The 14807-nt window shown below is 37.5% G+C and overlaps 1 protein-coding gene across 3 annotated transcripts in view; it reads left to right on the plus strand.

Moving 5' to 3' along the window:
• SMURF2 (SMAD specific E3 ubiquitin protein ligase 2) overlaps positions 1-14807 on the plus strand; it is a 64882-nt gene that overhangs the window by 23730 nt on the left and 26345 nt on the right. For all 3 annotated transcript variants that reach the window (XM_080561145.1, XM_080561146.1, XM_080561144.1), the window contains exons 2-3: positions 4911-4949; positions 6569-6677. In XM_080561145.1, coding sequence (XP_080417271.1) covers positions 4911-4949; positions 6569-6677 — 148 coding nt within the window. The remainder of the gene's footprint in view (positions 1-4910; positions 4950-6568; positions 6678-14807) is intronic.

Here is a 14807-nt window from a genome sequence, read left to right on the forward strand (position 1 = left end):
GATTACTTTTTATTTTCTTACCTTTCTTCCTATATCTTCCCTTCAAAGTATTGATCTCTCCAATACACACATTTTAAATTACTAACTTTATAGGATAGCTTAAGAAATATTAATTTTTAATACATTTTTTTAAAATCTGTATTTCTGTCATGATAACCTACATCTGTGGCCCTTAGGTACTCGTTGCCGTGTACAAACACATATTCAATCTTTTTAAATTTGTCATAAATCAGGAGATGCATTCTAACAGATGAGAGCACGAGCGTACCAATAACACGCATTGTACCTGTGAGGTACGGTATTGGTATTCCTATTTTGCAGGTGTGTAACCACGTGGTTACCTTTAGTGGTGGCCAGGGAGTGAGAGTGCCACCCATTCTTCTATAAATTCAGTGAACGTTTTCTTATTGAACGCTGCCCTCCTCCAGACTCATTTGAGATCTGTTGTCTTACTGTTGAAGGTGGTTAGGATCGTGGAAAACCCTTAGATCATTTCCAAGATGTGTTGATTCTGTGAAATCTGATGATCTCTCTCGTTTTTCACTTGTTTTTATTCCATGTGTTTTAAAATGCATTTTTTCCCCTGCTTTCTTATTTTCCTCCGCTTTAAGTAGGGAGACCTTGCATTATATATATATATTTACTATTCAGAAATAAACATACTTTTTAGCATTTAAATAAAATGTTACTAGTGTGTGACATAGGATAGCTTCCATAACAACTGTTTGAAGTCATGAGAAGTTTGATTTGCCTGTAAATACAATTCCAAAGTAAAAAAGCAGTTGTAACGAGTTACTTTTTTGCTAATTACTGAAGGAGAAGAGTTCCGAAAATGATATTTATCTTTCTATAAAAGTCAAATTTTCAATAATGATGGCTGCTTAATAGCACGTAAATTTTAATGGCTACTGTGTGAATTAGATTACAAAAGTTTGGAGGTATTAAATATTTTCCATTTAGTTGCAATAGTTAAATCATCCGTAAACCTTTCTTTGTCAGTCCTTGGAGTAATCGGAAGAAAGAAATTGGCAAACGTGATTCACTTAATTCCTATTTTTGAGTGTTTGAGACCTGCGCGTAGCAAAGCTGTCATGGAAGGAGACTGTGTGGTTTATACCATTTTGCTTTTTTTAATGTTTCTGTGAGCTGACCTGAGTAGCGTACATTAGAATGAGATCATAAGGCATGATAGAAAGATATTTAATGAACATATAGTATGTAAAATTGATGTGCGTGTTTGTCTTGGCACGTGTTCATCGTGCCTTTGTATTGGAATACTAATGTTCTCTTCTCTGTAGACTACCCAGGAAGTCTGTAATGAATATAAAGCATAGATATCCACTGACTCACTGATATTTTGTAATAAATGCTTTATCTCCTTATGTGTACTAGAAACCATTAATGTCTTTTGATGATGTACTTACAGTACAATGCTCCTCCCTCTTTTTTTCAAACCAATGTCAGGATATACAGGCGCTGATTTGTTTTCTGTTTCTGAAAACCTTCAGTGAGAGTTTAAATAGCTTAACTTTTTTTTTTGTTTAGGAAAAAAAATAATAAAAATGTAATTTGTACATGTTTGTTTTAGAACAGATAACATCCTTCTGTGGCCTTGTGCGCCTCTAGAGGATCTGTTAATGGTACAACCACATAGGTCTGGTAATGACGTGGGTTTGGTTCCAGAATCATCAGCATTTTGACTTGGCTTTGTCAGGGAAAAAATGATCTCGCTCTGGTTCTTTCTGTTTTTTGAAAGTTTGGCTCAAATCTGACGTAGGATAGAATCTCAAAGATAATTAAGCCCCATGAGTTTTATGAGAATGGCTGCCTGGATAAGGAGGAGAGCCTTAGCAGTGACCTGAAATGAGAGGCACAAGCTTCAGGGAGAGATCAGGTGTTGCTAGACCACTGGAGAGCCTGCGTGGGAGAGTGTCCGTGTAAAGGCCCTACCGGTGGGAAAAGCTTCAGCCGTAGCTTTCAGTCAACCATAAAACATAAATCCATAGGAAACCAAACTTCCTTAGTTCTTATTCTCAAGGAGCTATTAATCAGTTGGTTATCAGAATATTGAGAATAGATCTAATAGCGTTGAAACTGTTAGAAAAATGGAGCATAAACTGTGGTACTTTTCCCATCAGTGGGAAAAGTTTTGTGCAAAAAAGTCCTGAGCTAGATGAGAGCTCTCTACGTGGAAAAAGATCGTTTCATCTAGAATTGAGGTTATGCTCCTGGGACCTGAGCTTTTTTTTACCTGGCAGAGAGGCTGTTCTTAATAGATGATTTCCCAGTGTCTCTCCTGTTTTGTTAACCTGACAAAGACGGAATTGGATGGCATCTGACTGTCCTTAAATGTGGTTACTAGAAGGAGAAATCTCAAGCCAAAAGTATTAATTTGTTCACTAATGGCTAATTGTTGGGGAAACGGTTACTAGTTCGTATATTGTGCAACATGAGACTTTGGTTAAATTGCAGTGACAGACTTGATTAATATTTTGAAAGGAAGTTTTCGTAATGAATTAACCTTATGATTTCTTTCTGAAAAGACTAGTCAAACCTTTTATTTTTGACATTACACAATTTCAGGAACATACTGTCTGGCCTGCTGTGCTGTAGATGAATTCTGCCTGAACTGTCAGGTTTAAAAGTTTCAGCTTCATTTGGCGGTTTCCATTTTTTATAATGGATGAAATTGCGCAAATAATAGTTGATGGTTTTCTTTTTTTTGATATATTTAAGAAAGTGGCCGTCTATACAAGCATCTGTTTTATTTGAATGTTTTTTTTTTTAACCTCTAAATGAAAGATGGCTGCTAGATAATAATCTCTTTCTGTTCTTGGGTGAGTGGTGTTAGTTGACAGCTAGCTGTCAAGCTGAGGATATTCCTGTTGTAATAAAATCTTAAGGGACTGCAGAAGCATTTTGCAAAGTTTCTGTTATTACCTGTTTCCATAAATATCTATTAAGTTGAGAATTGCATATGGATTAAGTACTTCTCAAATTGCTGGGTATCTGGAGGTCTCTAGTGGATTTTATGACGTGATCCTAAGGACTTTATTTGAAGGTTTTGTGGAGTGGACTATGATGAGACAGTCTGTTTGGTATACGTTCTTGAACTCCAGGTATCAGAAATACCTAAAATGTTGGCTGCATTATTAGTATTTTACCACTGTTGACCATTTACAGTCAAATTATTGGCTGAAAATCCTTAAGTGCAGCTACGCTTTAGGATTCCCATTATGTCTTTGAACTGAGAGAAGTTATTTCTTGACCTTTCATTCCTTACAAAGAACAACTAACAACCTGGTACCAGGCAATTTTCTCGCACGTTAACAGTATTGTTATTAGGACCCTGTTGCATGAAATTAATTCACTGAAACTTTTCTGGGAGCTTATATATATGTCTTTTCTGTGGTATATGTTAATGCATTGTTTTATGACTACCTGTAGTTGTCAATGAGTATGTCTTTGTTTTATGGAGGACCAAGACTTGTTAGACCTCAGTAGAGTTTTAGTTAGATTTTACAGTGGTGAATTCGCCTGGAAATGCTTTCATTAAAATCAACAGCTTTATGAACATGGCCACATGAAAATTGGGAAAGCATTCATTCCATTGATTTTTAGAATAATATGTAACTTGGACTGGGCTAGCATGCAAAACTGTTCGGGATGGTGCTTCTCTGCCCTGACTTTGGAAATCTCTGTGACAGTGTTCATGGACCACCCTCACTTGCTTTTATTTGGCAAGATACCACAGAAAAAAAAAAACAGAATCAGGTGCCCTGCAGTATCTGTCTGAGGATATTCAGTAGTAGAAAGCCTGACTGTTTTGAGGTGGTGTCTGTGGGATGCACTTGCTGGATGCTCTCTTCTATCTTTGCATTTCCTGGTAGTAATTAATATCGGAGATCTCACAGAAAAAATATCCAAAGGAATCTGATACTGAAGAGTCTTCTACAGCATTGATTACAACCAAGTACCTCTATCTTCTTCTTTTTCTACTAGCTGTGGGAATTCATTCTTCCATTGAATATCTGAGAATCCTTCTGCATTACCAGTAAATGCTTCAGTGTTTTGCAGGGAAATCTAATAGTTCCTGCTCACTAAACCTGCGGTAATAGATAAGAATATGTAGTTGAACAGCAATGCATTTTGAGAGAAGTCTTTGTGTACTTTGGCATCTTTATATGAAACCTATCCCCCCCTTTTTATTCCCCAACTTTTATTTACTCCATTCTTATTTTTCCCTTGGTGTTTTTGGTGAACAAATGCAAGTGTTCCTTCTTTTTATTTTAATCAAAAAAGCCTGGAACAATTTTCATCTTCTCCAGAAATAAAGTATATCTTTGGAGCCATCAAAACTCTGGTGTTAGAAGTTAGTCTATTCTACCCACGTGTTTTTCAGGTAAAAAATTTTAGTTACTTTCAATGTAGGATAGCAGAAAAGCCTAGACCGCCTAGTGTACTTTTTTTTTTTGTGGTCGGAGAGCTTTTCTTGTTCTGTAGAACAAAACATAAGACCCTGCATGTGAAACACCACTAATTCTACTGGAACAATTGTTCATGCCACCATGTGGTGAGGTAGTTAGAAATAATCTGGTGCACTAAATAGGCAAACACAGGAGCAGCTGAAGTTGGCACTAGTGGAAAAAAATGCGTGTGAAACTACTGCTTGAGGAAACACTGCCATATCACTTCTACTGTAATCTACCTAAAGGTAAACTGCCAAAAGATGACACTTCTGGCTCTGCTTTCAGGAATTATTTTACATGATAATACAATGATGTAGGAGCACGATTCTTTTATGTTCATTCATGGGTTTTTGAGTAGGATTTTCTGGAATACCACACAGGTAAATTAACCTTGTTGTTAATAACCAGTAACTTCATTTTGCATTTCTTGTTTTTCTACAGTACTGTGTGCAAAAAACTTGGTGAAAAAGGACTTTTTCCGTAAGTAGCTGTTAAAGTTTTATATGTTTATAGTTGGGATAAATATTATGCAAGCTCTGTAAATCCCTGTTTGCACATGTATTAGGATGGTTGCATGAAGGGGTTGGGGGCTCTGAGGTTTTGGAACATTTTATTTCAGGGCTTCTAATTTCTTCTTAGGTGACACTCATGACATTCATAATAGTAATTAAAAACAAAATACACCGTCTCCTTCCCTTGCTCCCCTCTGTTTTTTATGGAAGTGGGAGACAATTTTACTCTCACACAAATGACATGTTTTTCAGCATTAATGCCTTGTACTTATTAAAATGTTTTTCATATAAGAACTTTCTGTCCAGCAGACATAAGTACATCTCAGTTATTAACGATCATGTCATAATACTTATGTACTCTGAAATTATATTTTAATTAATAAGGTGGATGAAGGAGGCAGAAAGGAATGTTATTGGCTACATAGGCATGCACGCACATATCACCTGCCTGCTGCCCTCCATTTGGGAGTAGGAAGAATTCAAAAGATCAGACCTGAACTTTGAAAAGAACTTGAAGAAGGAGTGATACAGAATTATATTGTAAATTGTGATACTTACAAACCTTGCCTTATATCTGATTTTTTTGTTGTTGATTGTAAGTTTTACTTGTTTAACAGTTTAATAATGCCTAAAAACACCCCAACTTGCAATCCGTGCTGCAGTTTTGTACAGTCGGCAGCACATATCCCACGAGGTCCTGTTCCTCCCTGCCCCGCGTGTGTTGCCTTTATCCCCACCTGCCTTGGCTGGCAGCAGCCTTGGGCTGGTGGTGCCTGACTGGCTCTATCCTGAGTCACCCAAGGAAGCAGTGCTGGTGCAAACCTTACGCTACAGACAACGTCAGTAATGTTTCACCACTGCAGCTGACTCACTGGGCATGCAGATGAGGGCAAAAATTAGTATGAGGGAAAAAGGCATTGGTGGTGGGACCATCTCTTTCAGGGGCAGTTAATAGCTCTGGACTGCAGTTGCAGTAGAGCTAATTGTAGGCTGCTGTGCTGTGCTGGTCCTGCTTCTTTCCCATCCTCAACTGCGTAGTCCAGCACAACTTTTTTCACGGAGTTTTGTTAGCAGCTGAGCCTGTACTAAGTTTTTCTAAGGTACTAAGATAAGAGAAAATGAAGTAGAAAACAAAGTAGACCTCAAAAGTGTGAATTGATCTGCTGTAGGTAGTTTCCATTAATATGAGTAACAACTAAAATATTGATTACAATTAACCTTAAAAATTGGAAGAATGCAGTTTTGTTTTCTGTGCCTTTTGCTGAATTCTCCATACACTGAAAACGTACTCAATTCTGAATTAAGAAAATTAAGGTGTTTGGAGGCTTTATGGGAGGATTCTCCACCCACCCCCTGCTCTAAGCGTTCAACTTAGTGATATAGACCAAGAAAATGTTGAATGGAGTAACTTGCTAATTTAGCCTTTTCCCATGCTTTATACATAATTTAATTGTTATAACCCATTCATGGAACATGACTCATAATAAAAGCCATCTTCAAACTTTTTTTTTTTTGAAAGTGCAATGATTAAGGACTCTAAAGCATCCCGATCTGTTTGCTAATTTTTTTTCCTTTCCTTTCTCTTAGGACTTCCTGATCCATTTGCTAAAGTTGTGGTGGACGGATCTGGCCAATGCCATTCTACAGATACTGTGAAGAATACACTTGATCCAAAATGGAATCAGCATTATGACCTGTAGGTGGTAACAGTGATAGCCAAAGGTTTGAAGTACAATCCTCTAAAGTACACAGAAATTTTCCAAAATTCATAATGCTGACCTATTTACAGCTTGGAAAATGTCCCAGAGTTTAGTAGTTTGCGTGAAAATTCCACTTTCTCATTTCCTTCAAAATGTAAACACAGTACTTGATTTTCTAGGGATGTCTGCAGCATGCCTTACGTGTACTAAAGCATTATTTTATTGCAATATTTTCATACTGACACCTCTCTAAAATGAAGTAATTGACAGTATTTCCCTCAAACTGTTCTTCATGTTTTTGTCTTATATTATTAGTGTCTTTCCATCAGTCTGCCTCTTCAGCTTTTTCTCCTTTATATTATTTTCTGTCTCAAATGTTCTTTCACTATAAATTCTTATGTTATGATCGCTTGATCATCTTTCAGTGCTGTCGAGCAATATAATCAGTGTGGCATGTATATGTCATGTTTTTCCTCTGTTTTTCTAAAGCATATAATATTTCATACAATATGATTTTTAAAGCTTTTATTTTTTATGTAGTTTTCTTTGTGCTCATTCATGATTTATTTTCCCTGTCCTTTTATCCTTGTACCTTTCTATTTTTCCTTGGTATGAAAGATGAGGAAAAGAAGTGAACAGTTTTACCCCGTTGTGTCCTTCTTTCTTTCTAAGGCATTGTTCAGGTCTATTTTTTCCCTCCATCTGTATCTATATTAGAAACTGTTTGAGCATATTTATATGAAGAGCTTTTATGCTGGTGTGACGCTAACCCAGTTTCATAGTACAGCAACATATCTGTGTTTTAAAGGTTAGCTTTGGACATCAACAAACCTATGTTAAATCCTATGTTAAGTACTAGTGCACAGGGAATTGCCTGTGCCTGTTTTTCCCAGTGGAGAAAAGCAGGTTGATAGGTTTTTCAGCAGAATGTGGAAGACTACAGTTGAGTATCCAAGACTAAATGGGTGAAGTCACTGTTCCTAATTCAGTGCAGGTTACAAAACACTTTCATTAGTACTTAATAAAATACCATTGGCAGTTTAGTGAAATAACAGAACTTTCACTGAGGAAAGCTCTGTATTATATATTTATTGTTGAAACTCAGTCCAATCTTGGATTTTGCGTATGAGACCATAATTCAGATTAATCAGAAAAATGGATTTATAAAATCAATTTAAGATCACATAGAAGTTTTGGTTCTTTTCCAGAAAGACTTCTAAGTTACTTTGTTTTTATATGTTGCTAAACCTCTTAAACCTCTTTTTATAGGTTACTAAACCTAAATGCTGATTTGGATAGAATTTACCTAAAGACACATGCATGCAGATTTCAGACCTCTGTCCTGCCACACCCTCTCCAAGACTGGCCATCCATTTGTGAAAATTTAGCTTGAGCTTTTTCAACAGCAATTAACAGTCTGCACAGTGTCCTTATGGTGAAATTCTAGAGTAGATTGCCCTGATCTTGCAGCCTGCTGCTCCCTGTATTGGAAGGCTTTTTTTCTGTCCTGTTTCAACCTCTTTCCCAATTTACTGCGTGTGTGTATGCAGCATCCCTTGCACTCGCTCTATCTGACTTCTGGGTAAATGGATTCAATTTATGTAACCCCCAAGAAGGTAGCTGGATGGGGGAAGTCATGTGTGTAATGTTTTGCCAATTAAACCAGCTGTGTTGGGTCAGCAGCAGCGTGTCTGTGCTACTGTATTACCTTGCATCAGGAGCAAATTCGTGAGGCGAATCTCTCGGTCATCTCCACTTGCTGTGCTCTGGCTTCCAGCATCAAGCATCTCTGCACTGGATGAAGCTAAACCACAAGATGCATTCCTTGACTGCCCCTGATGGTCTGCTGCTCACACGAGCTGGAGTTGGCAGGATCAGACTAGACCTAGACTAAAGAAAAATCACTGAAAAGTGAGCATAGGCTTTTATTGTTGTTTAGCTAGGTAGGCCCATTAATGAGTATTAATGCATAGCTTTACAGGGTTAAAAGGAGAGTAAGGTGGAAAGCAAAATGCTGTCAACGTGGTGGAGTCTTTGTGTGTAAAGCCTTCTTGTAACCTCTGGACAGCTTGTGAAGGGTTGCCTGCGAAGGAGGAATGATGGACCTTAGTTCTGTAGTTACCTGCTGCTAAGTTCTATGTTGAAACTGTCAGCAGTTCCCCACTTCTCCCCCAATATCTGCCAGCTGTTACTTCATGTTTGAAGTGCTGTGGTAGCAATGCCAACAAGCAGTTGACAGGAATGGGTTACGAGGGCTTGTAAGTGCTCCACGTTCTCATGATTTGGAGACTTGGTTGCCTTTTAGAGAGGAGGAGGAGCAGAGGACATGGGAAACAAGGGAGGGTGTTAATATGCAATGACAGTAATGGAAAAGATAGTAAAATCTTTTGGAAAAAAATCCTTTCTGGTTATAATTTTCAAGGAAGGATGAATAGAAGGTATTTTTACATTGTTTTATAGAACAAATCATACTTGTATCTGGATACTGTAGTTGTCTTAGCTTTGAAGCAAGACTGATTGTATCGTTTTACATAAAACATAGAAAAGGGGCTTCTGGCAGAATATTTTGTTGAGGCAGATTTGGGGGTATCTCAGTGTCACAGCATTTAAAATTAATTGCATGTTACTTAAAATGTTCAGTTTTTCATAAAGGTTCTTAGACCTTCCTTTCGTTCTTCACGAGTGTTCTGACTCATTTGTGTTTTTGTTCAGGGAGACTGGGAATAAATTGCTTTTAATCAGGTACAGATCTCTTTCACTATGCTTAGCTTGTATTTTTATGAGATTTGGGGGAGGGAGGTCTTGCTGGATTGTCATAAGGAATTTGCACCTGTGCAAAACTTCCTTTTTAAGGAAGAGAATCCATAATAAAACTAGATTTTGCTTATTTAGGATGTTATTTTCAATATAAATTATCTGATCTCTAGGGATAACTCCTGTGCTTGATTCTAGCAGCTGAATTTCTTAATGACACAGAAGTATACAGAGCATTTATAATCCAAACTACAATTCAGTGTTCTGGCAAGCCTTGTAATTTGAAAATAAGCCTCTCCCTCTCAAAATTTTCTTTATAATCGTTTATCCCATCTTATTGTCTTACCTGTCATTCCTTTCTTAACTCTATGGAAATGTATTTCCATTTATAAATACCAGTTCCCTAGTCTTCAGTTCCTATTTGAAACAGCAAGAGACGATCACTTGTCTTTAGTACAACAGTCTGTCTGCCAGTCACTGTTTGGCTTTTATTTTATGATAACTTTTTACTGTAATATACCTAGTGTCGGGTCTCAACTGAACCTATTATCTGAACCAGATAATGAGATAACGAACTTCTCTTTTTGGAGAGAAAAAAAAAAAACACAATAGTTAGCGTCCTACTGCTAAACACCTGATGGCAGACCTCATAGCCTACAGGACTTAATATTCCCTTTCTTTGAAAATAATTGTATATTTTACAACTTTTACAACTTTGTAATGTTTACCCTAACAACACACCATTGCATGGGAACACTAGCCTGACTTATGACACTTCCACTGTTACAGGAAATACTTTGCACACCAAGCATAACCGATGGAGTCTCGGTGGCAGAACGCCTGCTTGCTTCTGTCACCACAAAGTGTAGGAAATCCACCAGAGGAAGGTGGAGTTATATAGTTGTTTTTTTTAAAGCAGAATGTTGCTTTTTTTCCTACCATGAAGAATTTTGCTGTTCTTTAACAGACTGTAATAGGCTTACGTGCAGGAAAACTGTCTCTTAGCCGTGTTGGATTGATTGAAGTGTCCCCAGTCTAGGAATTGTATAACAGGTTAACACTGCGGCTAATTAATCTTGTGTATTATGTGATAGCATATGTAATTGGCACAGTAAGATGGATCTGTTGCAGTATATTTATGGAATAATGTCTGAATTAGGTGGCTAATTCAAAGCGAATATTTGTTTTGTTAATGTGATTCAGCATAATAGCTACTCTGCTGTATAAGATTTAAATATATATATATATATTTCTGTGGTGTTGTGAAGAACAAAAAAGGGTTTGTTTTTGCCTTATGTGGCCCTTAATTCAGATTTTAGTGTGAAAGGAAGCAGCTGAATTAGTTGCTTAGATTCTTCAGTCTAGATGGGTGTGTGTAGAGGGGGAAATCTGGGAGACTTTCCAGGGAGAGATTGCCAAATAGTTGCTGTCTGGATGCAGTTTAATGTCAGTAAAATACCATGCTTGCCCTGGATGTATTCCCCTTCCTTATTTTCAGTCTTGTTTGTGTTTTCCCTGTTGTTCAGGCCTTTGCTCAAAGCTTTGGATAACCAGACTTAATGCATTTACAGGTCGTCTTGCTTCCGAAGCATTTAACCACTATCTAAACCAGTAGTTTTGAAACTTACCAAATAGCCTTTTTCTCTTCCTTCCCCTTTCTTCCTTTCTGTCATAGTGTTGATCTCTCCTACAGCCTTCCCACACTCACCTGTGCTCTCTAGCCTGTTCCAGCCCTCCCTGTCAGCCTCTGCCTTTAAGGTATAGCAAGTCATAACATCTATTTACCTCTTAAAGGATCTGTAATCTCCACCGAAACCTAGTTCCTGGTCCCATCTTTACTCTGTGGCCTGCCAATCTGCACCCCCAGGCTCCAGGAAGGACCCATGGCTTTACTTCCTTGTTACGCCTCTCAGATGCAGTTGGTTCACTGTAACCTCACCCAGCTTCTGCAGCTTCCCAAGATCTCCTCACTGTAGGTTCTAGTGCCGCGTGGTGCCTTTGCTTTCTCAAGCTGCTGCACTGCCCTGGCAGACTCACCATTCTCCCCTACCGTCCAACTTTGCTTTGCAGCTGCCTAGTTATTGCTAACGATCCCGGATTTTACAGTGTCTTTTAGGTTTAATTCAACGTTGGGCTGGGAAGTACTGGGGAGGAGAATGGAGCAGCCAGCCAGTGCCACGTGTGTGTGCTGTATTCCTGTGTTAAGCCACAGCCCCTGGCTTGGTGCTCTTCTCACCATCCTGCAGACTCAAAATACCCCTCAGCTACTCCCAGAGATGAGAGCTATGTCAGGGTGGAGAGAAGAGGAAAAAATCGGGATGATATTTTTTGTTCTGCTCCCTCTTCTCCTCTAGCCTGAAAACAGCTGATACCTCAAAGCATAACACTACCATTATACTGAATATGTATATATATATATGTGTGTGTGTGTGTGTATATATATATATATAAAATGGGAAAATGGAGAAATAAACTAAATAATTTGTCCAGGTCGTAAAAAAGTCTATGTGACAGCATGGATTAGAAATAGGGAATTCCTGGCTTCCAAGCCTGAGTTCATACCTCTTGATGTTGCATTTTTCTCTTTCTGGAGGGAGTACATCTGGCTTGTGATCAGGAAGAGATGTGTTTTTTCAGCAGTAATTTTTTTCCACTTTCTTCATTCTGCTTTTCTACCAAGCTGAACTCTTCAGGGAAAATGTGTATAATGCCATGGGGCTGAAAAGTTGCTCGATACCAAACCTTCCTGAGTGTGGTATATTGGCTCAGAAGGCAATACTACCCTAGCAAAGATGACAAACTAACGATTCTCCCTGTGTTTTAAAATTCAATTAAAATATTTTAGAGTTTTCCAGTATTGCATTTACTTGATTTTTGTCTAGAAGTGAAAGTGCTAAGAATAGGCAGTTTTCATAAAATTTCCAAACATGCAATTCTTATCCAAAGCCCTAATTTTACAGATTCAGAAAATACAGGAAAATAGACCAGATGCTCTGCAGTTAAAAAATGTATATGGAAATTGAATTTCCAGGTTTCCACTTCGCTAATCCTGTTATCTTTGTTGAAGGATTTAAGCTGTGAAATAGGTATTGCTGATGGGATGGAGTTTAAAAAATAAAAATAATAATAAAAAAAAAGAACCTCCAAGAACTTGAATAAGTAGTATAAGGAGGAAGAAAGAAGCATCCAATAAAATGAAATTGTTTATTTTAACTTATTCACTTTAATTTTTGGAACATTCTTTTTTAATAACAAGTAAAATTCCTAGCTAAGCTTTTATGTTGGAACTTTATTGCCAGATGATGTAAAACAAATGTAACTTATCCACCAAACAAATTGGAAATGTCAACTTGTCCTACCATCACTCTCTAAATGCAACCATATATTTTCATGTCTGAAATTATGCAGAAATATAGATGAAGCATTTCACTGTAAAGCCAACTAGCAGTTACTGAACTATTTATTTTCTTCCTTTGGTTTAGAGGAAGAAAAAAGACATTTTCATTTTAAAAATGCAGTATCTTGCTTATTTCCTTTAAATATGTGAATTAGCCAGGTTTTCAGGTGCAAAAAAACAGAGTAGGCTCTAGTAGTTCTGTAGAAGTCTTCACCTGTTTGGTACGGATGGCTTGCTGTCTGTAGCTCAACCATGAGAACCTCACCCTGAAATGTTACAGTAATTCTTGGAAACTGTGTTGTATATTCAGCTGTTCTACATATTATTCAAACTGTTCTGTTATGAAATTGTGTTTAACCATATACCTCTGACTTTTTTAAAGCAACAAGGAAAACTGGAAAATTCAAGACAGGTCATGATAAGTCTTTATTTTTAAGTGCACCTACCTTGTTCTCATAAGAATTTATTTTAAGTACATGAAACATTGTAGACTGCAACCGTGCACGTGAATACCCATCTTCATCTCTTGTTTCTCTATGCAAAATTGGCATTGTCAAGGTTGTAAGGCCAGAAATCTTACATATCTTATGTAATCAGCTTGCTATTCCAAAAACCTTGGATTTTGTTTAAGCTTTTTTTTTAAAAAAAAAAAAAATAGTAATTGTGCACTGGTTATTTTAAACCAAATTCATGTATGTGCCTACAGTTAGGCTTTTTTGTCTTCTACTTCTTGGATCAGTCCCTGTCTGCAGGTGGTTTAAAAAAAAAAAAAAAGTTGTCAAAGTTCTGCTTTGAGTTTTATACAACAAAGGAAAAAGGGAGAAGTGCTAATTGACAGCTTACGTGATCGGAACTGCAATTTTAAACCATGAGTGCTAGTTCAATTGCTTGGTTTGCCAACCTTGACAGTATCATTTGTACCTTTATGAAAATGTTGAGATGTTTTAAAGCCAGAAAAACCTTCGTCAGTGAGGGAGAGATCCATAGAAATTAATTGAACTGTTTGATTAGTTTTCCTTCAAAATGAAACAAAAAACCTCTTGGAACTAAACTACAGAAGGCCAGAATCTGTGATCTGGGAATGGAGGACTACAAACAGTTCTCAGGCTCCAAGCCTTAATTACAAATTAATTTTCCTCAACTTGAAATATTGTATTATTAACTATATTATTCAATGTTGGCATTGGCTGACGTATCTTAGATGCTTTGAAATTGTCCTCTGAAAACCAAAACTAGCTCACAAAGTAATTGCTTCTGACGAGCAAAACTTGAAGCAATAAAGTAAAAATATAATAGCCTATAGCGTCCAGGTTCCCTGAATTTGGTGAGATGCAGATCTAGACTTTGCAGTGCGTTCCCATGGTAATGCTGACAGGACATGATTCCCGTTTCAATAGGGGGTAGGAAGGGAACATGGCACTTCTCAACAGATACACAGTATGAACTTTTTGAAATGAGTCACGCTTGTAATGTGATGTATTTTTCAAACTGGGCCTTTCTTGAGCTTTCTTAGTACTGAACTAGCTTCCCAAAGGTTCATTAACTGCAGGTGTGTAAATAGCTTTACCTTCTGTTTTCCCTGAGCACTTAAGAGCATGGAAACTAGGGTGACTTGCATTCCCAGTGGTTGGAAGAGTAGCCTGAAAAGAAGCAGCAGATGGAGTGCTGCAGAAGGATGCTAAGCTAAACTAATAGTTTCTGTCCTGGCATTTGAAGTGCTCTGCCTGCTAGCGCTGCTAATAAATACATCTTCCACAAGCATCACCATTGTTTTCAGTTAGGCTGAACATAGGCATGAGTCAAAGCATGCTTGTAGCCTTGAAGAGATGTGTTCACCTGGGACAGTCCAGAGTCTGTTAATGCTACTGTGTTAAACAGATATTGGTAGCCTTCTTCCATAACTGGGATTTTAGATTACTTTGTATTCAAGTAAATTCCTTCATAAAATGTACTTTCACTAAATGTGTACATTATC

The sequence above is a fragment of the Anser brachyrhynchus genome (genome assembly GCF_964034855.1).
Source record: "Anser brachyrhynchus genome assembly, chromosome: 18".
In the NCBI taxonomy this organism is placed as follows: Eukaryota; Metazoa; Chordata; class Aves; order Anseriformes; family Anatidae; genus Anser; species Anser brachyrhynchus.